The 24,938-nt window shown below is 39.6% G+C and overlaps 1 protein-coding gene across 1 annotated transcript in view; it reads right to left on the bottom strand.

The window, feature by feature from the left end:
- Positions 1 to 543: 543 nt before the first annotated feature.
- Positions 544 to 24,938, bottom strand: part of acadsb (acyl-CoA dehydrogenase short/branched chain) — a 63,851-nt gene continuing 39,456 nt past the window's right edge. The window contains exons 6-11 of the mRNA XM_087998925.1: positions 16,063 to 16,188; positions 10,808 to 10,900; positions 9,698 to 9,787; positions 3,763 to 3,900; positions 3,012 to 3,111; positions 544 to 1,008 (exon numbers count right to left, since the gene is read on the bottom strand). Coding sequence (XP_087855051.1) covers positions 938 to 1,008; positions 3,012 to 3,111; positions 3,763 to 3,900; positions 9,698 to 9,787; positions 10,808 to 10,900; positions 16,063 to 16,188 — 618 coding nt within the window. The 3' untranslated portion in view covers positions 544 to 937. The remainder of the gene's footprint in view (positions 1,009 to 3,011; positions 3,112 to 3,762; positions 3,901 to 9,697; positions 9,788 to 10,807; positions 10,901 to 16,062; positions 16,189 to 24,938) is intronic.

Below are 24,938 nucleotides of genomic sequence, written 5' to 3'. Positions count from 1 at the left end.
TGTCCAATTTAGTCCCAAATCTCATCATTCTCCCCACAATTCTACAAATTAGTTTTCTTTTGTTACATGTACAATTACCTTCCAAAAGCTTGTTTGGAGTCAGATTTCATCAGGTGATGAATTCTTGAATTTCAACAATTCTATAAAAATGAATCTACTTCTCTCAATTGTTTTGCCAATTAATTTAAACCTATAAACACTGGGTACTGATCAATTAGGAAATCAGGAAAGCCCAAAATGGTATTATTTTGATTCACTTCACCATGAGAAATTTTGACAGATAATTTTATACAGGTATAGGAACATTAGATACACATGTAGGCTGTTTAGGCCATCAAGCTTGATCTACCATTCAGTATGATCACAGCTGATCCTTTTTCTGACCACTATCCCCAATATCCCTTGATGCCTTTAGTGTCTAGAATAAGAGAAAACCACAGAGTGAAGACCACTTAAAGTAACTTCTAACTTGCTAAGAAATGACAAAAGCAAAATACCAATAACTTCAAAAGTGATATCGTAAGAGTTCAAGTACACCACAAAAACTTGCCAATTTTAATTTTATTGCTAAAGAGCTGTTTTTGTTTACAGTACAGATACAGGCATAATTCATGTACAACATATTGGAGGTATTTGAAAGCAATAATTTATTAACTTTATCTCTATTCACACAGGAACAATTATGTCAAAACTCAAAGTACAATTGTTTGAAGCCATTGAAAGAGGAACTTAATAAATTGATATTAAAATAATTTGTCCAAGATGTTATTTGAGTTTACTTGTGAAGCTTTATTATAATAAATGAAAACCATTGTATGCAGAAGGTAAAACAACTTTTCAAAACTGCATTGTACATTCTTGTTATTTGCAGTAAATGGAACTGCATTTGTACTCTTAACATAGTACCAACGGCAGCTGTTGATGACATACAGCATGATTAGAACTCTTTATCTATCAATTTTGCAATTGTGTTCAGCTGGATGTTTGAGGTTCCTTCATATATTGAACCTGGAAAAGCACAATAAATTGGATTACAATTCATAAAGACAAATTCCAAAGCAGTGACTAAATCAGCAAAAAAAAGTTATTTTTGCAGTTGCTTTGAGTAATTTGTAGCATAATGGACCCTTGTACTCATAGGGTGACTGCTTGTGATGAGTAAATTCAAGCTAGACAGGGAAAACATCAATCTCAAAATACTTAAGTGCATTTTTAATACTATGTACATTAGTATATAACAGTTTGTTATAGGGATTCAAATTTGATAGTGAAAAATGGGATTAAAGCAACTGAAACACCTTGACATTTATTCCACTTAAAAGGTAGGGGTCATGTTGCTTTAAGAAGTTAACAGCTAGGAAAGGGAAGGAATTAAAATGCTTTAGGGACTGCAAGAGCACCTAAAAGAAAATGGCAGTTCAGAAAGCTATCCAAATTTATTTAATAGTATCAGATTATAAGAAATTGAGCCATTTAAAAAAAACTTTAGGGGGCTTGTTTAGCTGGACACATGGTGTCTTCAAAATCTGTGTTAATGGCAGTCCAGAGGGAGTTAGAACTAGTTTAAAAAGCATTCAATGAACCCAAAAGATCAAGTTAAGTTCAGCTTGGAACAGGCTACAATATCAAGGAGATGGTGACGATGAAGAGAATTCTTCACTTTCACCTTATTGAAGTGGTATGTTTACTGAGAGAGGTCAGTGGCATCTTGAAGCTGGAAGTGTGCTGAAGCAAGGAGGTGGCTGCCAACAGCAGGAATGCAGCTGTTTGGCAGATTTGGTTAGGGCAGGATTGGTCCCTGAAAGTCACTGCTAATTAACTGCAAACAGTGGTATGAAAGAAGCAATATTTGTTGATGCATATGAGAAAGACTGGAGATTGAAGAAATTCAGCAACAGCTCGGTGAAGCTGTGTTTGGCAAAAACTGAAATTCTGCCCGTATTTAGACACTTGGGAGCAGTGTCAGGAATCCCAAGTATTTTGTCTCTGGAGAATAGATTGAATTATCTAAATACAAGCAGTCTGATTCAAAGAAGCTCTGAAGGCCTTTCCAAGGCTAGACCCTTTTTAAGCCAAATTTTAATGAGATTTGTTGACCGAAGGAAGTCACTAACATCTGCCTTGACCCCATCAACTCGGTAAACTGCAATCTGCAGGATGTTCAACCACAATTTGTCTGCTATCTCATTTAACATGTGTTAATCCTGAATGTAACAGTTCAAGCTGTATACGTGGTGCATGCAGTTTAGAATCATGACATTACCTGGTCAATATATCAGTTTGTCATTATTACTTATGTTTGTTTTACTTAAGTTTCTATCAAAGTATTTTGTGACATTTCATGTGAACTTGGAATCCGACTGCTTTCTTTCTTACCTTGATTCTTATTCACATTTCATATTTTGAAATATTATGGGCAATTAGACTAGATAATACAAATATCCAGTAGAATGTTATCACTACAGGTTCAGGAGATCAAAGTCGAGAGTGTGGTGCTGGAAAAACACAGCAGGTCAGCCAGCATCTGAGTAGGAGAATCGACGTTTCGGGCATAAGCCCTTCATCAGGGATCCCTGATGAAGGGCTTAGGCCCAAAACATCGATTCTCCTACTCCTCAGATGCTGCCTGACCTGCTGTGTTTTTCCAGAAATACAAATATCCAACTTGTCTATAATTCTGATAACAATGTAATTACAAATATTTTAGCCAATCACAACCATGCTGCTTTAATCAGTCAATCAATTACAAGGTGAAGTTTAACTAAAGGTGAATGACCACTTCAGCAAGTCAGGGGTTCAGTTATAGGGTTTCATCTATTGATCATTCCCTTCTCCTCATGCCATCCTTTAAATATAAAATGTGAACACTACCCCATTTATGAAATTTTAAATACTAGTTAGTGATAGAATTCAAAAATCTTTCACTATCCTTGAAAATAAATATTCAACCACAAGTTCTGAAAATATATATCAATGTATTTGGACAAATCATAAATAAGATTTTTTTTTACCTATTTTACAATCACGATAGTATTTTTCTATAGGATAGTCTTTGGTGAAGCCAACTCCTCCCATCCACTCAATACATTTGGAAGTGGTCAAGGCTGCCACCTATAAGAAGTAAATATTAATAGGGAAGTAACTCTTGTCACTTTTGGAAAAATTCAGATTATACATATGGTATATGTAATTCTTCACACACTTACCTAGTAAAATTGTTATTTTCCACACCTTATTTTCTCTCATTAAGCTTCACAAGCACTTAATGTCAGGCTCTCTATTGATGCTGCCCTTTCAATTACCACTGCAGCATGGTTACAATCTGATGTCCTTTGTGATTTTATTCCCATCTCACCTTCAGCTAAAGAAACGTTATCCAACCTCATCTCAACATTAGGAGAAAGTGAGGACTGCAGATGCTGGAGATCAGAGTCGAGAGTGTGGTGCTGGAAAAACACTGCAGGTCAGGCAGCATCTGAGGAGCAGGAGAATCGACGTTTTGGGTATAAATCCTTCATCAGGAATGAGGCTGTGCTTTTCCAGTACCACACACTCCACTTTTCTCAACATTATTCAAGCTCCATGTTATAAAGTCGGATTGGTATATCGTGAAGCAGCTTTGGAGATCCAACATTCTCTTTGTTTCTCATATTTAAAACTATTGAAAGAAACAGTTGTATCAAATATAATGTAATAAATATATCAATCTTTTCTAACAAGCACTACTCTTGAATTCAACCTGATCTGTATTTAGTTCCTAACCTCAGAAGTGAAGTATTTTGCCATGGAGGCTTCTTTAATAAAGGGTTTCCCTGCTTCTTTCAGTCGAGCAGCATTGTAAGTAAGGAGCCGTGCAGCTTCCAACTGGGTTGCAATCTGAGAAATCTGGTGTTGCATACCCTGTAAAACAAATTTTGAGTCAAAGAATCATACACCATGGAAACAGACCCTTTCATCCAACTCATGTGCGCTAATTAGACATTTCAATCTGACTTAGTCTCATTTGACAGCACTTGGCCCATATCTTTTTAAAACCCTTCCTCTTCATATACACATCCAGATGCCTTTTAAATGTTGTAATTTTACTCATCTCCAGCACTTCCTCTACTGTTTAAAAAAAACATTGTAAGCAACAGATCTCTTACTGTTTGGCATGCTATAGCCATGCATTACTCAACTTTGTTTTAAAGTTAGCTGCCATTATCTTTGCAAAATTGTTGAAAACCACAACTTACACTATTCTAATTTGTGCCCACTAACTGCATTAAGTATCAGTTGCAAGATATACCTTTGAAACAGATGAAATGTTCAGATTTTGTAGTCAATGGAAAACAAACAGCCCTGGCCATTCATTACACTTATGCACACCCAAAAAATTTTGACAGGCTTTTGAAAAGGAACTTGAAAGGAAAGTGCACCATCCTCTCAATAAAATCTGCGATCTGTGCAAATTGGACAAGCAACTGTGTAATCTCCTTCAGCTATCAGATTGAAGAATTCTTACTGACACATGCAGTCAAACCAGGAACCGTAAATCAGAAAAGCTAATTCAATGTCAAATTATATACAAAAAGCAAAAGTATTCTCCTCTTTCTTTCAAAAGAACAAAGAAGATTAGCAAACTCTTCCCTTGAATTGTAAATAATGCATCAGCCACATTGGGGAGATTGAAACAATCCTTAGATAAGCACATGGATGCTTTTGGGATAGTGTAGGGGGACGAGCTGAGAATAGTTCACAGGTCAGTGCAACATCGAGGACCGAAGGGCCTGTTCTGCACTGTACTGTTCTATGTTCTAATTCAAATCTGCATATGGAAAAGTTAATTGTCAGATTAGAGGTTTTTTTGGTAGTATGTGTGTCCTAGCACATAGTTAAAAATTTCCTTATACTTAACATGACAGAAAGAATTGGCTTGTCAATTTAAAGTAAATATTCATCATGCATTCAAGTGAACAAACTCCATGCTTTTCTGTTTGAATGCTGAATTTTGTTGCAGTCTTGGTAATAGTGCATCTTCAAGCAGAGGAGGGTTACTCTGACAGTAACTACATGATTTTCATGTTTACTATAGTGGGTGCCCAAGGACTGTAGCAATTCAAGAAGCCAGTTCAACATCACTCTCTCCATGGCAACTAGGCATAGGTAATAAATGAAGGCATGTCCAGCAATACCACATCTCATGAACAAACTTTAAAAATATGGATGTCAGGCTGTCAGAAGTTGCTGTTCAATTTTCAAGTTCAAGTTTCTGTTGGTAATGCTATCCAAATTGCTATTCTTAAACCATAAAAACCAGGTCAAGAATTAGGCAATGAATCTGAAAGGTGTTAGTGGTTGAACAATGCAGAATTCTACTTTTGGTTTTCCTCCAATCAGCTGACTAAAGATTATTATTCTGGTCATTTAAATTGAAATTAAAACTGCTGTTTATAACATAGCAATGCCGATTTATGAATCTTGAAAATTATTTTTGGCACAATAAATTTAATAGTTATTAACCAACATTCAGATATCACACATCAGCATCAACAGAATATCATACAAAAAGGCTACTGCATGGATCAATGAATTAGGATTCTGCTTCTTCATTTCGAGACAGTCCTTTTTTCTATTAGTGGGAAAGGTTGTGAATGAAATGACTCTTACAGCAGGAATTATGTTCACAATGTGAATTTCCCCTGCCAGAATTAAAAATATTCATCTCCAAAATGTTTTATTTTAAAGTTTTCTTTTCCATTGTCTTACGGTACAATAAGCTATATTCAGGCAAAAACAAAGACCAGCATCCTGAAACAATGGTCATTAGGATATATTACTTCTCTGACTTCTGCCCTTGTAGTAAAATAGATGGCCTCCCTACAACTGGGATCACAAGTTCACCATATAGAAAATAATATGAAAGGATCTTTCAGCCTAATCATGCTGTCTCATGCAATTGATATCTTGTATATTACATTAAGTACACTTTCCATTACTTTCAAAGCCACATGATTTCCTGGTGGAATCAAACTGGGAAATAAAATGACTCAGTGACCTGCCTACACATTCAAAACAAGACCAGATGATCATTCTGACCCTGAATTTTTACGCAGTATTTTTTGTGACCTCAGCCCAAGCTAAAAACAGGTAAAATCATCTTTAAAGGAATTCAGACAGTGTAAGCTTACGCCCTAGGTTTCAACTATGTTCTGAGATTTTCTGTTCTGTGCGAAACCAACTACTTTTCTTTCAGAAAGTCTACAGAAAAATGACAAACACAAGAAGCTGATCAAAGTTTGTGAGAAGATTTGTAGCTCGGGTGCTCGTTGCTGTGGTTCTGTTCGCCGAACTGGAAGTTTTTGTTGCAAACATTTCGTCCCCTGTCTAGGGGACATCCTCAGTGCTTGGGAGCCTCCTGTGAAGCGCTTCTGTGGTGTTTCCTCCGGCATTTATAGTGGCCTGTCCCTACCGCTTCCGGTTGTCCCCTAGACAGGGGACAAAACGTTTGCAACAAAAACTTCCAGCTCGGCGAACAGAACCACAGCAACAAGAAGCTGATATTTCACATTCTCAACTGTGGTCATTCATGCAAATCAACGTTCTACTCTGCTACGGCTTTGCAGTATTTTCTGACTCAGAACAGCCTTCTTGATCACAGAATTGTTACTATGCAGGTGGAAGCCAGTCATCCCATTCTGTCTTTGGTTTTCAGAATGAGCATTATAACTTAGTGACACTTCTGCTTTTCCCCAAAATCCTCCATATTATTTTCCCAGAAACCTCCACTTTATTTCTAATCTAATATCATCTTGAATGCTTTAATTAAACCTGCCATTGACAGACTCCAAGGCACAGCACTCTGAATTCCAAATATTCACTTTCTCACATGAAATTTGCTTATTTTGTCATTTATTTTTAAATCTGCGCCCTCTCATTCTTCAACCTTTTCCAAATGAGAGCAATTTCTTTCTATCTACCCTGTCCAAACTCATGATTTTGAAAACATCTATGAAATCTCCCCTTAGTTGTCTTCTGACCAAGGAAAACAGTCCCAACTTCTGAAATCTGTTTTCATAACAGAAGTTTCTAATTTGTGGAATCACTCTCGCAAATCTCTGTTGTACTCTTGACAATGCACTTAGATCCTTTCTGAAGTGTGGCATCCAAAACAATACACAATATTGCAGCTGAGGTCTAACTAGTTTCTTAAACAAGTTCAGCAATAATCTCCTTGCTGTTGTACTCTATGCCCTTATTAATAATTATAAGATATAGCATGCTCTATTAACTGCTCTCTCAACCTGTCATAGAATCAGAAAATTTTATATTTAGATGGAGGCCATTCGACCCATGTCTGTATTGCTCCTGAAAGGGCTACCCAGCTGGGCCCATTCTCTAGCCCTAACTGGGTGGCTTTCAAAATTCATAATTGATATCCAAATATAATTTATCTGAATTTCAGATTATCCGAAGAAGATCTCAAGGTCCGATAGAAACATTACAAAGAGGTGTTTCCAACACTGATCACATCTTTTGTTTACAATGATTAAAAATGAACCCGGCATATTGAAATGCTGCTGAGAACAGTGCTAGACGTCGATGGGAGCCCAGGCACCATCTCCAACTGACTGACCGCCCGCCCTCTCTCTCCCCACATTTTCCCTGGAGTTCTACGCAGGACAGGGATGGGGGCTCACGTGTGGTGTGCTGCTGCCTAGTCTCCTGAATGGGGAGCAGATTTAGCAACTGCTCGCTGTGTTAATCCCATTGAACTGATTGGGTGGGGGCACGGGAGGCTTCAGCAATGCTGCAGGTCCCTTACACACAAGTGTGTGTCTGCTCAGAAACAAATCCTGAGACAGACATAGGGAGCAAGACAGGCAGAGTGAGGAAAAAGGAAACTTCAGAAAACTCTGTCCCAGAGGAAAGGCATTGAATCAATTAACCGAATAATCAATTATCCAAACGAAAGTGCCCGCCCATCTCGTTTGGATAATCGAAGCTCCTCGGTCCACTGTTCCAGAAAGTTTTCCTGCACACACTGCTGGAATATTTCCCATTCCATGCCCCACACTCTACAGCTTTCTCAGCCTCATTCCTGATGAAGGGCTTTTTGCCAGAAATGTCGATTCTCCTGCTCCTCGAATGCTGCCTGATCTGCTGTGCTTTTCCAGCACCATACTCTTGACTCTACTGCTTTCCCAGTCTCCTCTAAGGTTATTGAAATCACCAACTCTATCGCAATCCTACTTGTCCTGCAGATTTCCAGAATCGGCCTACAAATGCTCTCTCCTACGTCCTCATCGGCGTTTGGAGTCTATAATAAATACACAACAAAATCACCACTTACTTCCTGTTTCTCACCTCCAACCACAAATTCCAATTCAGGAAAAGCATTTCATTCATTGGCAATGATACGATCTTTAACCAAGACTACAACACCTCCTATCCCTTTTTACCCACATTATTTCTACTAAAGCCTTATAACTTGGGATGTTATGTTAAGGAGAAAGTGAGGACTGCAGATGCTGGAGATCAGAGCTGAAAATGTGTTGCTGGAAAAGCGCAGCAGGTCAGGCAGCATCCAAGGAGCAGGAGAGTCGACATTTCGGGCATGAGCCCTTCTTCAGGGCTTGGAAGCCCTGAAGAAGGGCTCATGCCGGAAACGTCGATTCACCTGCTCCTTAGATGCTGCCTGACCTGCTGCGCTTTTCCAGCAACACATTTTCAGCATGTTATGTTAAGGATCCAGTCTGTCCTGCCTCCTTTAAATGAGATGTACAGTTACATGCTGGTCCCTCTGCTCCTGCATGTCCTCTAGAGTAATACTCTTTATTTTATACTGTTTCGTTTTATACTGTAAATGCATCAACTTCACATTTCTCTGCATTGAACTTCATCTGCCACTTTGGTGTCCACTCCTCCAACTTGTCAATGCTCTTTCAAAATTCTGCATTGTCCTTCTTACAGTGTTTCTAAGTTTTACATTCCCTGTAATCTTTGAAATTGGTCCCTGTGCATCAAAATATAAAAACTAACATTTTTTTTCAGGGTCCAATATGAACCCCTGGGAAATTCAATTACAAATCTTTCTCCAGCTCAAAAAATGTCCATTAATTTTTAGTCTCTGTTTCTTATCACTCAGCTAATTTTATATCCACATCATTACCTGTTCTTTTATTTCCAGGAGCTCTAACTTTGCTTGCTCTACCAGGCATCTTTGGGAAACAATGTAGCTGATATTAACAGCAACACCCTGATCAAACCTCTCCTTTACCTTTTCAAACACACCAGCAGGTTAGTTGAACACAATTTTCCCTCACAAAATCCATGCTGGCTCTCCTTAATTAACCCACATTTGTCCATGTGGCTATTAATTCTATTCAGAATTCCAAACTACCAAAATTAAACTGACTGGTGTAAATTGCTGTGCTTATTTTTACAATAAAGGGCATAGTCTTTGTAATTCTTTAGTCCTCTGGGATCACTCCTGAATCTAAAGATGACTGAAAAATTATGGCTAGTGTCTCTGCCATAACATATAGTCACCTCCCTCAGTATCCTTAGGTGCATCTCAGTCAGCCTCAAGACAGAAGGGTTAGGAATTACCTTGAAAAAAAGGCAGTGACTAAAGAAAGCTGAAAATAACATATGATCCAAATATATTAAAGAAACAAAGTCCCAGAATGATAGAAAACATGTTTGATGTATGTACCTGGAAATCATAAATTCTTTTTCCAAATTGAACTCGCTGCTTCAAATAAGGAATAGTGCTATCAAAGCATCCCTGTGCCAACCCAAGCATCTGTAGAAAACAAAATTTGAAACATATTATTGCCTAAAAGAGACAGAAAAATTTAGTGTTTTACATTCAAAGCGGTCCCCCTTTAATATTCTAGGTTCTATAATAAGAATGCTGACCATTTTCCAATTAGTCCAACTGACACCACAGCACAGACCATGAATATAATGAACTAGAATTGACTGGGGTGACAATGGTTAGCACTGCAGCCCCATAGCACCAGGGACCTAGGTTCAAATCCAGACTTGGGGGACCATTTGTGTGGAGTTTGTACATCTCCCCTTTTCTGCATGGAAACCCTAAAGATATGAAGATTATGTATGTTAGCCTTAGTTTAAAAAAAAACACGTGGAGTGACGGGATGGGGTAGGTGTGGGTGAGATGTAGACTCAGTGAGCTGAATGCCTTCTTTCGGGGTGACATGGTGGCTCAGTGGTTACCATGTTGTCTCACAGCACCAGATTCAGATAACGGTCTGTGTGAAGTTTGCATGTTCTCCCCGTGTCTGTGTCAGTTTCCTCCAGATGTTCTAGTTTCCTCCCAAAGTCCAAAGATGTACAGGTTAGGTGGATTGACCATGGTAAATTGTCAAGGTGTACAGGGATGTACAAGTCAGGTGGGCTAGCTGTGGGAAATGCAGGGTTACAGGGATTAACTAAGTTAGTGAGTGGGTCTGGCTGGACTGTTCCTTAGAGGGTCAGTGTAGATTCTATGGGCTGAGTCTATGATTTGGCTGCAAAATACTATAGCAAAGCATATATATTTATGACTTGGAGGTGCCGGTGTTGGACTGGGATGGACAAAGTTAAAAATCACACAACATATATTTTGTTTCAGCATATTTTTAAAAAATCTTTACCACATGGTATAGAACTCCTCATAAGCAGTTTTAGTTTAGCTCACACAGTAGTCTAAAATTGCATCCATTGACCCACTCTAAGAATGCTCTCCTTGAACGACATTAGGTCCCCAATTGAAATTTACATATCTGCAAACATTCTAGTTATGTATTGCTCTACAAACCTGTGCGGCAATCCCAATCCTGCCTTCATTTAGCATTCCAATGGCATATTTGTACCCTTGTCCCTGCTGTCCCAGAATATTACTCTCCGGAACCTGCAACACAGAAGTAAAATGTGATCCACTTCAGAAGAAAAAAATGCGAACAAATACTGAATCATTGAATAGAATCAGTGAATGGTTCTCAAACAGGAAATCATTAGTCATTGTGGCTATGCGGCTCAATAAGACCAATTCACTTAATGCCACTCCCCTCTTTATTCCCTATCATTCTGTAAATTTTCTCTCTTCAGATAATGATTCAATTCCCTCTTGAAAATCCTGACTGAGTCAGTCTTCACCACAGTTCTCAGGCAGTGCATTCCAGATCCTAACCACTCATTACACACAAAAAAGATTTTCCTCATGTTACCATTAGTTCTTTTACAAATAATCTTAAACTGGTGTGTTCTGGTTTTTGATCCTTCTGAAAGTAGAAATAGTTTCTCCCTATTTTCACTGTCTCTCAATTACCTTCTTTCTAAGGACAACTGGCCAGCTTCTTCAATCTATCCAAGTACTGAATCTCGTCAGCTTGCAAACCATTCTCTTGAATATAGTACAACGGCCCAAATCTTTGGTCTCTGGATAATTGGAATTGGATATACCCCTGAAGATTCACTTTTTAAGTCCCAATGCAATGATTATGCAGAATTGTCTGGAAAGTTTAAACTTACAGCGGCCTGGAACTCTTTGAGAGAGTCTCTGAGTTGTAGATTGAGATTTCTGAGCATTTTAATTTACTTACCAGGATAGTTACCAAGAAACTGTTAGTCCTAATATTACCAGTTCCAATTCCTATTATCTATACAATCGACTCCTTCTGAACCTCCCAACTCCCTCCTTGACAGCCCCTATCCACCCAGCCACCCTACTTAGCTGACAGTCTGCTACACCACCATTCTATCTAGCTAGTGTCCTACTAACCTACCTTACTTCTCTGCCACCCAAACCCCTTACCAACTAACCTTATCCAATGTACCCACTAACACAACTACACTTTCACCTATTCACTCATTTAATCACACTAACACAAAAGAAATTCTGGAATATTTGAACTTTACTCCCTAGAATATGACAGCTAATGCCATAAAAAAGGGATTTGGCTTCTTCTGCGCTATATTGAGGCCTGCCTAGTTTTCTAGAATGGAGGTTCAGGGAGCAGCCAGCTTTAGAAGTCTGATCTGAAAGGTGCCAGCAGGCAAATGTGTATATTTTCTTGTAATTAGCATTGGTCAGAACTACTCCAACAAGACTTAGGCCAATAAATAAGCAAATTGCATAAAACAGAAGAATATTTTCAACTATGATACTCCTTTCAGACAGTTTAGCTACTCTAAGTTGGAAGGTTTCGATAGCAGTTGGATTAGAGTGTAGGAGACAGTGGAAAAAATGAGAGATAAATTCATAAACCACGACCAAATGGCAGCATAATTCTTGTGACTGATATATTTGAGGGTCTAAAAGGAATGATCACGTTAGCTGAAATTTTGGGTAGAATATTCCCATTTTGTTCGTGTTTTGTCAAGTGAGATTCATAGCTTGGAGTGACTTTTCTCATAATCTCCTGCTCTTCATCTCACTGATTATGTAATCGGGTTCTCAGGCACTTTGCTCAGAGTAAACAGCTTGCCGCTGTTGGACTTTGTGGTGTTCTTGCCTCTGACATAATATTTAAAGCCTAGCTACACACCACTTCAGAAACTGCAAGCCAGGAATTGCCCCTCACACTGCAGTGCTTAACTGTTATCATGAAGGATATATCACAGAGGAAAGAAAAGCTTGCTGCTTTACAGATAGGAGCCCTAAGGCATAGGTGGTTGAGGTGGTCGAGAGGAGGGCAATCCTTATACCGGAGGATTACCACAGGAGGTCACACCATCAGAACAACATTGCAATTGACCTAAATTGCAGCCTGGATCAGTGTTGTGTCCTGGGAGAAGAGGGAAGCCCAGCATTGCAGAAAGAAGGTTGGTGAGCTCTCCGATCCGAAAGGGTAAGTATCAACATCATCTCTTTGCTCCCGCACAGGGCCATCAGTTATTATCTCTCTGTCACTTCATATGCCTCTCACCATAGTTACTTGACTATAACTCTCACTATTGTATACATCATGTCCACTCATGTTCTCACACACATCATCCTTGCAAAATCTTGACCTGTGTGTTCTTACTCATTTATTGGGGAACCTTACTATCTCTCCTGTTTATGTATCAAAACTATCTGCTCTTCCATTCATTTCCATTATATGTAATCGCATTGTGAAAAAAATTGGCCCAACACCTTGAATTATATCTTCATAGCACCCAAACTATCCTATCTGTAATCTTTGTACTGCTTGCACTTGAATGAGAGGACTGACCATGCCTCAATTCCCAGATTACAGGAGGATTAAGTGCCTGACTGACCATGTCAATCCACTTGATTGAAATCAGACAACCCTTTAACTGACTACCTCTTGACGGAGTATAGTTCTCATTCACCAAGGACTGCTATCTTCAACTTTCACACATCACCATTTGTTTGGAACACACAACATGTTTATGACATATTCTGCTGACCAATGCATCAGATGTGTCATTGACATGGCTCAGCACTGCACAGCAACATGTTCACCCCCTTGACTGTTCAGTGCACCCCAATGTCACATCCTGCTTCCCTGTCCTCTGCACTAAAAAGCAATGCAAGGCACAGAGGCTGGCAGCGTGTAATTAAATAGTGTGCAATATGAAATAGATACAGGCTGGCAGACTCCAAGTAAATGATCACTAGGAAAGCAAGCTAAGAGCAAAAGATGCATCCTGTGCAGATGCACGAGAAGTTTGTATCCTTGCACGTAAAGCTACAGGCAGTAGCTTGCAAGTCATAGATATTCTTGAGATCCAAAGTAAAGTGTTGAAGGACTGAAGTTGTGTGAATTGGTCAAAACGCAGGCATGAAGTGGTGAGGCTGCTAGGTTGCTGCTGCTGCTGACTCACATGGACATGGAGCATGCCTGATCATTGCTCTAAACAGGCAGTTTACTCACGCCTGGAACAAGGAATGGGCTGCAGCCATTAGGTACTGCTTCTGTTTTACCTGTCAGGAATTAAGACCATTCAGTTTCTAGAGAAAGGAGAGAATTGGAAGTGGCATCTAAATAAAGTGAGTTGTAAATACATAGAAATGTGGTTATCACTTGATCAGATGGGCTAATGGGTTGAGGAGTGGCAGATGGAGTGTAATTTAGATAAATTTGAGGTGCTGTATTTTGGGAAAGCAAATCGTAGCAGGATTTATACACCTAATGATACGGTCCTCGGGAGGGTTGCTGAACAAAGAGACCTTGGAGTGCAGGTTCATAACTCCTTGAAAGTGGAGTAGCAGATAGATAGGATAGTGAAGAAGGTGTTTGGTATGCTTTCCTTTATTGGTCAGAGTACTGAGTACAGGAGTTGGGAGGTCATGTTTCAGCTGTACAGGACATTGGTTAGGCCATGTTTGGAATATTGCGTGCTAACCACTGAGCCACCGTACCGCCCAAGACATACCTAATAGGCAAAAGATTGGGCACGAAAATGACAAATGGGAGAATAGTTGAGAGTTGGAACCTGTTCATTATAATTTTCTGAAGCCTCCATATGCTGCTATATGTTGCCTCAGGTGGCATGGTGGCTCACCGGTTAGCACTGTTGCCTCAAAGTGCCAGGGACCCTGGTTCAACTCCACCCTTGGGTAACTGTCTGGGAGGAGTTTGCGCATTCCCCTGGTGTCTGTATGGGTTTCCATCGGGTGCTCTGGTTTCCCTCCACAGTCCAAAGATGTGCAACGTAGATGGATTGGTCATGCTAAATTGCCCATAGTGTTCAGGGATGTATAGGTTAGGTGCATTAATCCATGGAAACGGTAGGGGGATGCGTCGGGGTGTAATGCTCTTCAGAGGGTCAATATGGATGTATTGGGCTGAATGGCCTGTTTGCACACTGTTGGGATTCGATGGAACCTTGTTGTCTTCTCTGATTTTCCTGTTAATAACTGATTTCCTGTCTGGTTTATTAAGTAGTAATGAATGCACAGTTAGTCACATCCAGATTCCAGAAATCTCTGATTTTGTAAGAACTTCACCTACCTAAATCCCAAAACCCTCCTCCAGTCCCAACCTATGCAGCGAAAAGGGGAATTTGGTTTTTGCACTTACCTCTATGACTGTGGCCAGACTGTCTGTAATATTTTTCTTCCCACATCTACATGGTTACCTCTACCATCTATCACGAATATTCATTCTTGGCCCTCCTCTCTTGCTGATCGACAAGCTGTCCGTCAGTGGCATAAATACAGAGATGGAGCCATACTTAACACATTAGTGCAAATACACAGAATTGTACTACACTGCCACTTTTCTCAATTCTTCACTTTCATCCACTGATACATCCAGTCATCAGATAAGCCTCAATTTCATCCACTGAAACTATGATCTTTGTTCCTGCAACATATCCTGAATACTTGTCGCTGATTTAGGACTCTTATTTATCCCTCTGTCTTCGCTACATGAACATAACTGTTTATAAGTGGCTACAAGTACCTGGATTTTCCTATTTGGTGTTGAACGCACAGGTCAGATTAGCAGTTGTGCTTTAGTCATAACGATCCTTGTAACAAAGCCACAATAGATCAAAGTTATAATTATAAATATTTTATATAATAAATAAATGTAATATAAGAAACACACATTAGACTACACAGAAAGGCATATAGTTTTTTTTACAAGTTATGACATATTCAAGTAAATAAATAAGTTCTTCCAGTGGTTTAGTTAAGCTGAGCAGCAACGCTACACAGACAGACGTGCGCGCACGCACACATGCACACACATACACGTTCCAAGATTGATTTCTGTTTTATGCTCAATAATAGTGGCGGAGTAGTGAACAATCCAAGATTCACACTCACAATTGTCATCTAGTGACGTCTGTTGGAAAAGTAAATGCACTACTGCCAGATAAAAATAGATTTGGTTTGGCTCTGGTTCCTCATGGTCAAAGCAGTCTATCAATAGTGTAGAATTATGGAGAATTGCCACTTGGACAAAATACCTGCAGGTGAAATGTATTCGTGGAACCACATTTAAGCAGCAGTCCATTACTATGGGGAGTTTGAAAAATAGCAAAGAAATGTTTGCAGCCTACCTTTTGTATGCATAACGTTACAGCATATGCTAAATACAAATTTGAAAACTGTACCTTTACATTATCAAAGTTGACTGCACAAGTAGATGATGCACGAATTCCAAGTTTATCTTCTTTTTTTCCCACTTGCAGGCCTTCAGTGTCTTTGTCTACAATGAAGCATGTGATCCCTCTGTAACCCTGGATGTACAAGACATTAAATTAGGAACATTAAACTAATTTTAATAATATTTGTAATAAAGAAGAATAGTAAAAAGTCAATAATTTTGTTGTTTCAAAAAGGGACAGTTTCATACCTGGTTACTCAGCAACTCAATGGCCATGCAATTTAAGTGTGAGAAGGGATGGGTGTGGGGGTGAGCAAAGTTCGATGATGTCTCAATTTGAATAATACATTAGAAAAAAAAACTGAAGAACAGAACAATAAAGAAAGACTGCTATTTTATTTTTTGGTCCCTGACAAGACTGCAAAAATTATATTAAATTTTATATTGAACAGGAACCAGTACGTTTTACTTTTGTTTTAAGACAATAAAGTTTAACATACCAAGTACTCACTAAGAGAGCAAAGCCAAAAGATCCCACTATTTTAAAGAAATGAATTAAACTTTATTATAAAGTTAAGAACAGTTAAAGAATAGAGTCATAAAGTCAGAGATGTACAGCAAGGAAACAGACCCTTTGGTCCACACGTCCAGATATCCCAACCCAATCTAGTCCCACCTGCCAGCGCCCAGCCCTCCAAACCCTTCCTATTCATATACCTTTTAAATATTGCAATTGTACCAGCCTCCACCACTTCCTCTGGCAGCTCATTCCACACAAGTACCACCCTCTGAGTGAAAAAGTTGCCCCTTACGTCTCTTTCATATCTTTCCCTTCTCACCCTAAACCTATGCCCTCTAGTTCTGGACTCTCCTACTCCAGGGAAAAGACTTTGTCTATTTATCAAATCCATGGCCCTCATGATTTTATAAACCTCTATAAGATCACCCCTCAGCCTCCGACACTCCAGGGAAATCAGCCCTAGCCTATTCAACCTCTCCCTATAGCTCAAATCCTCCAACCCTGGCAACATCCTTGTAAATCTTTTCTGAACCCTTTCAAGTTTCATAACAGCTTTCCGATAGGAAAGAGACTAGAATTGCACGCAATATTCCAACAGTGGCCTAACCAATATCCTGTACAGACACAATATGACCTCCCAACTCCTGTACTCAAATACTCTGACCAATAAAGGAAAGCATACCAATTGCCTTCTTCACTATCCTATCTACCTGTGACTCCACTTTCAAGGAACTATGAACCTGCACTCCAAGGTCTCTTTGTTCAGCAACACTCCCTAGAACCTTACCATTAAGTGTGTACGTCCTACTAAGATTTGTTTTCCCAAAATGCAGCACCTCAAATTTATCTAAATTAAACTCCATCTGCCACTTTTCAGCCCATTGCTTACTCTATACCTCTTATGCTCACATCCAAATAATTTATATAAAATGATGAAAAGTAGTGGACCCAGCACCGACCCTTGTGGCACTCCACTGGTTACAGGCCTCCAGCCTGAAAAACCACCTTCCACCACCACCTTCTGTCTTCTACCTTTGAGCCAGTCCTGTATCCAAATGGCGAGTTCTCCCTGTATTCCATGAGATCTAACCTTGCTCGTCAGATTCACATGGGGAACCTTGTTGAACACCTTACTGAAGTCCATAAAGATCACATCTACCACTCTGCTGTCATCAAACCGCTTTGTTACTTCTTCGAAAAAACTCAATCAAGTTTGTGAGACATGATTTGCCACACGTAAAACCATGTTGACTATCCCTAATCAATCCTTGCCTTTCTAAATACATGTACATCCTGTCCCTCAGGATTCCCTCCAACAACTTGCCCACCACCAATGTCAGGCTCGCTGGCCTATAGTTCTCTAGCTTGTCTTTACCTCCTTTCTTAAACAGTGGCACCATGTTAGCCAATCTCCAATCTTCTAGCACCTCATCTGTGACTATCGATGATACAAATATCTCAGTAAGAGGCCCAGCAATCACTTCCCTAGCTCCCCACAGAGTTGCAGGGTACACCTGATCAGGTCCTGGGGACTTATCCACTTTTATGCATTTCAAGACATCCAGCATTTCCTCCTATGTAATATGGACATTTTTCAAGATGTCACCATCTATTTCCCTACATTCTATATCTTTCCGCAATATTTATATAATTTATACTATAACATTCCGATTTAATATGACGTAAATATGGGTAACTGTGGCTGAATACCCCACATAGCAAATTATGTAGTGAATGCAGTCAAAACACATCCACTGAGGTGTTAGTAACACTGACCACATCTCAGCAAAACATTATCTCTTTACAAGGTATCCAATTCATCACTGATTGGCTGTATTCTGTTCCCAAGAACCTTCATCACAAAGCACATCAGTATATAAAGTACAAGATTATTTATTTCTATCAGTTGCTCAGAGATTGAGATTTTATGAAAATGAAGAATGAATCTTAACATTTTGATTGCATGTTTAGAATTACTACGTTGTCATGACAATTACTTTTTCATTTTGTATGACTCTCCTCTTTATAACATACCAAAACTCTTGAATAAAAATTAATCCCTGCTGGTATAACATCTCAATACCCTTAATTTTCTCTAAGACCCGCATTCAAATCTACAGACAAAAAGGAAAGCAAATATAGTACCTTCCAGAGCAGAAGGGTTATCTTATAGAATTGAAGATGAGGATTTTTCCCCGAGACTTATAGGGACTCTATCATCTAGTAGTGAATTTTTCACATGAACCACTTAACACAAGGATACCTATAACTTGCTACAAACGTGATCTAGCACTACAGTTTGGAGTCCGTGAATAACACATCCATCATAGAATGCAAAATCCTTGTATATATTTTTTTGAGATTTATCATAGTCTTTATCCTCTTCATCAAATGTAATTTTGAGGGCAATGTTGTCCAGTTTTTGACAGTTCATCACATTATAATATTTTGACTCACATGTGAAAAAAACCAATTAACTGTTGGGAATTCTTGACCTCTACTTGCTCATTATTACTGGTAGAGTTCCAGGCTCCATTGCAATAGCCATATCAGTTTTAATTTGTTTACTGGACTTATATTTGCATCCTATATCCAGACCATTTCAAACTCAGGTAATCATTGAGTTTTCTATTTATGCATCACTGCAGAAACTACCATGAAGCTGAAAATAAGTAACTGTTTCTCAGAATGTTCTCAAAACACGAGGTATCATATTTCTGAGTGCACCAGTTAAAACTAATACTGTCTTGAAGAGATGCATTGGCTCAATCCAGCAATTTAAATGCTAGTACTGATCCATGGATCAATTGATTGAAATTTGTCAATCTATTAAAATACAGTGTTTTTCAAAATTAAAGTCTCATTATCATTGAACAGATTAAACTTTACTATAAAGTTAAGAACAGCAAAGCAATCTGCAACATACATAAAATTTATACTATAACATGATGTAAATATGGGTAACTGTGGCTGATAACCCCACAAAGCACATCCAAGAACTCTAGTACAAGGTACAAATCTTCATTGCTATACATCCGACAGGTATCTTCTTGCAAAATACTTTGCTTCAAATTTCTTTTTTTTTGTAGAAAACAACAGCCAAAGATGTGAGGTCATGCATTTTGACAGGATTAGCAAGACAAGGAATTACACAATAAATAATATAACCCTAGGAAATACAGAGAATCATATGGATCTTCGTGTGCATGTTCATAGATCTTTGAAAGCAGCAGGTAGATCAGATGGTTATAAAGGCCTTTATATACTTGCCTTTAATAGTTAAGGCGTCAATACAAGAGCAGGGAGGTTATGATAGAGCTGTATAAAACAGTTACATCATACATGGAGTTGTGTGTGTAGTTCTGGTCACCAGACGTTCCAGAGGACTACAGGCACAGATAATGTGGTTCTGTTATTCTGGAAGGATGATAATGATAAACCAAAGGACGTAAACGCCAATGAACTTAATTTCAGTGGTAGGGAAACTTTTGTAAAAAGCTCTGAGGGACAGAATTAACCTTCACTTGGAGAGACAAAGATTAATGAAGAATCATTAACATGGGTTTGTCAGGAGGAAGCTCAGATCCAACAAATGTGAATTTTTGGAGATAGTGACTAGGTGTATAGATGAGAGCAGTGCCATTGAAGTCATTAACATAGATATCAGTAAGGTTTTCTGCAAAGGTCTTGCATGAAAGACTGGTGAAGAAGAGTCCACGCGATCCACAACAATTTGGCCAATTGGATCTAAAATTGGCTTAGCGGCAGGAAGCAGAGGCTGTTACTCGAAAGTTATTTTTGTGCCTGAAAGCTTGTGTCTGGAAGGGTTTAGTGCTGGGTCCATTGTTGTTTGTAGTGCACATTTTAATGATCTAGACTTGATTGAAGATGATATGATCGATACATTTACAGATGACATAAAATTAATGGCATGGTAAATAGCAAGGAGGAAACCCTTAGACTACAGGACATAAAGATAGGCTGGTCATTTGGCAGAACAGTGGCAAATGGAATTCAACCCAGAAAAGTGCGAGGCAATGCATTTTGGCAACCTAACAAGTCAAGGGAATAAATGATGAATGGTATCACACTAGGAAGAATACAGGATCACTGGGATCTTGAAGTACTTGTGCATAGATTCTTGAAAGCAGCAGAAAAGTAGATAAAGTGGTTAAGGCAGCATTTGGATACTGGGCTTTATTAGTCGAGGCACTGTATACAGTCCAAGGAGGTTATGATGGAGCTGTATAAAATGTTAGTTAACCCACTCTGGAGTACTGTGACCAGTTCTGATTGCTCTTTCGGAAGGATGGATTGCAGTAAATGAGATTTTCCAGAATGTTGGCTGGGCTCAAGCATTCCAGCAACAAAGAAACACAAAATAGACTGAGATTGTTTTTCTTACAGCAGAGAAGGCCGAGTGGGGACCTGACTGAGAGATGCAAAATTATGAGGAGCGTAGACAGTGTCGACAGGAAAAAAACATTGCCCCTTAATAAAGGAGTCAATAATCAGGAGACATAACCTCCTACCCTTAATTTGAGTTTTCGAAGGGAGTTGAGGACAAACATCTTTTTCCTAGACATCACTGCCTAAAAACATAGAACATAGAAGTGGACAGCACAGGAATGGGCCCTTCGGCCACAATGTTGTGCCGAACATGACGCCAGCTTAAACTAATCCCTTCTGCCTGTCCTTGGCCCTCCCTTCCTTGCATATTCATGTATTCCTGGCATTTTCATGTGCTTATCCAAAAGTCCCTTGAATCCCCCTATTGAATCTGCTTCCACCAACAGCTCTGGTAGCAAGTTCCAGACTCCTGACACCCTCTGTCAAAAATGCACCCCTCATCTCCTTTGAACTTACCCCCTCTCACCTTAAATGCGTGCTCCAAGTATTAGACATTTCAAGTCTGGGAAAAAGATTCTGACCTTCAAATCTATCTATGCATCTCATAATGTTATAGACTTCTATCAAATCTTCCCTTAGCCTCCCCCTTCCAGAGAAAGCAACCTGAGCTTTTCTAGCCTCTCTTTATGGCTCATACCCTCTAATCCAGGCAGCATCCTGGTAAACCTCTTCCACACCTCCTGTAATGTCTCCACATCCTTCCTGTAATGTGGTGACCAGAACTGAAGACCATACAAAAAGTGTGGCCTAACTAAAGCTTCAACATGACATTCAGACTCTTGTACTCAATTGCCCAACCAATAAAGGCAAGCATGTCATACGGTGGTAAAGGCCTATCTATTTGCATGGCCACTTTGAGGGAACATTGCATTTGAATCCCCAGATCCCTCGGTACATTAATGCTGCTCAGGATCCTGCCAAAAGAGTAGTAGAAACAGAAACAGTTAAGAAGTTTTCAGATGGAAAACTTGAAACACTGTAGCATACGTGGTTACAAGCTAAGAGCTGCAAAATTCGATTAGAATAATAGGTGCTTGGTGATTGGTGTGAACATGATGGTCTGATGGGGCTCTAAGTTTATAAACATAGCATACCTCATTTTCCCACCCTCATTGGGTCATCCACTTAATTCTTCCACTGATAATTCAGTTCACATTTCAAGAGCATTGGGTATAAATATATCCTAACCATTTAGATTTGCTTGTTGACATTTTCCGCAATGGTCTCTAGAATTGTTGCTTTTTTATCTGAGTTTCCAACCTACATCCTTTGAAATGCTACCATATTAAATTTCAGAAAAACTAGATATTGAAGAAATGAACTGGAGGCAATGTTTACTTCAATTTACTTATACAATTCATTTCCACAATTATACATTACAAGCAACATATACATTACATATACATAACCGAACAAAAACTACTTCAAACTCTGTCCATTTATTGAAATAATTAATATACACCACCTCCAGAATTGCCAATTTCTGTGCTCTCTTAGTAAATTGCAGAGGTGAAGCAAGAGTGACAGCCCTTAACAACAAGGCCACATTTGACTGAGTGTTGCATATAGGAAGACGATTACGGTTGTTGGAGGTCAGTCATCTTAGCTCCAGGACATTTCTGCAAGAGTTCCTCAAGATAGTGTTCTAGGCCCAACCATTTTCATCAGTACCCTTACCTCCATCATAAGATAAGAATTGGAGAGGTTTGACAATGACTTCACAATGTTCAGCACCATTTTTGACTCCTCAGTTATTAAAGCAGTCCATGTTCAATTACAACAAGATTTGGACAATATCCAAGCTTGGGCTGACAAGTGGAAGGTAACATTCATACCACACAAATGCCAGGCAAATTACCATTTCTAATAAGAAACAATCTAAACACTTGCCCTTGATATTCAATGGTGTTACCATCACTGAATCCTAGACTATCCACATCCTTGGGGTTACTAGTGACCAGAAACTCTGACTCAGCACATAAACACAGTCGCTATAAGAGCAGGTCAGAGGCTAGAAATACTAACTCACCTCCTGGCTCTGCAAAGACTGTTCACTATTTACAAGGCAAAAGACAGAATGTAACGGAATACTCCTCACTTGCCTGGATGAGTGCAGCTCCAGCAATACTCAAGAAACTTGACATCAGTCTGGAACAGAGCAGCCCACTACACTGAGACCTGATCCACAAGCATATACTCCCTCATCTACTGAAGCTCAGTAGAATCAGAATGTACCACCTACAAGATACACCGCAGAAATTCAAAGATCCTCAGACCTTCCAAAACCAACACCGCTTCCATCTCGAAGGACAAGGGCAACAAATACATGGGACCACTACCACCTGAAAGTCCCCTCCAAGCCATTTACCATTGTGACTTGGAAATATATTGCCATTACTTCATTGTTGCCAGGTCAAAATCCTGGAATTCCCTCCCTAAATACATTGTGGGTCAACTGACAGCATATGAACTGCAGTGGTTCGAGAAGGCAGCTCACCACCACTTTCTCAAGGGCAACTGGGGATAGGCAATAAATACTGACCAGCCAGCAATGCCCATGAATTTTTAAAAAAGTTAGAGTTAGGCAATTTATGCTGGCCTGGCCAGCAACACCCGCATATTTTGAAATAAAAATAAATATGTGCTTGTTAATAAGACAGCTTTTGGAATAGAATGTACAATGTATAGTTTGGTGAATTTTAATTCAAAATTAGAAGCCAACTGAATTTAACTCTGATGGTTTTGACAACCTCGGACCAATGTTATTATAAGGAAATTGTTATGACATGGGATAAACCCCTCTGCTAATTTAAACCTGACACATAGAAAAGCTCACCTCGTGCTATACAGAGGATAGAGAGGATCCTCGATTATTCAAACGAGATGGGGAGGCACTATTCTGTTTGGATAATTGATTATTCGGTTAATTGATTCAATGTCTTTCCTCTGGGGCTTGGAATTTTCTGAAGTTTCCTTTTCTGCACTCTGCCTGCCTTGCTCCCTCTGTCTGTCTCAGGGTTTCTTTCCGAGCAGACACACACTGCTCAGTAAGGGACCTGCAGCATTGCTGAAGCCCCCCCCCCCCACCAATCAGTTCAATGGGATTGACGCAGGCGAGCACTTGCTCAGTCCTCTCCCCATTCAGGAGACTAGGCAGCAGCAAACTGCTCGTGAGTCCCCGCCCAAGACCCCTCCAACCCTGACCGACGCCCCCAACCCCACCGTCGTCCAATCCCCACCCCCGTCTGAATGCCCCGACCGATGCCCCAACCCCGCCACCCCCCCGTCCACCTCCACCCCGGGCAGCTAGACTGGACACCAACAGTAAGACTGCTGCTGCCTTTGGGGGGTGGGGGAGTCTCCGCATATGTGCGTGCACGTGCACACTCACAAAATGTTGTATTGCAACATTTTGACAAGTTCCACCTTTGCAGTTTCAAGACCAGTCAGCTTTGTTGACTCACCTTTGCAGATTTACCTCTCTATTTTCCTGGGTCGTCTCTTCTTCAGTCTTCTGCTGCATACGTTTTTATATGGACAGCTATCTTTCAGAGACCTACTTGGCTAGCAGTCTATACTTGTTGGTGCTTGGCAATTCTCTCTCTAACTATTCAAAATGTCTTATTTTATACTCCAAAACATCAGATCATGTCATTGGTTTGATGTCATCCCAAACAGTAAAATTCAAATTCGATTGGATTTTGATCTCTGAGGCATAATTTAAACTGACCTGCCAAATTTGAATTTGGCAACACAGCACCAGATATTGGTGTCAACCAGATGTTACATTTTTAAATTGTTCAGCACACTCTGTGCTTTCAGTCCTTGCTAGCTTCCTCTCTCTCTCTTAAAAGGTCGAGTACACACCTACACCTTCATAACAAAATTGATATGTCATCCAAGGTATAGAAGCAGAAGGTTTTTGAAGATTGGTGTGAAAGCAAACCTGCCAT

This window comes from Chiloscyllium plagiosum, unplaced genomic scaffold (genome assembly GCF_037043375.1).
Source record: "Chiloscyllium plagiosum isolate Xiang-an unplaced genomic scaffold, Cpla_swu_hap1 HiC_scaffold_22, whole genome shotgun sequence".
Taxonomy (NCBI): Eukaryota; Metazoa; Chordata; class Chondrichthyes; order Orectolobiformes; family Hemiscylliidae; genus Chiloscyllium; species Chiloscyllium plagiosum.
The sequence above is the reverse complement of the archived record's forward strand: the minus strand, read 5'-3'. Positions and strand labels throughout refer to the sequence as shown.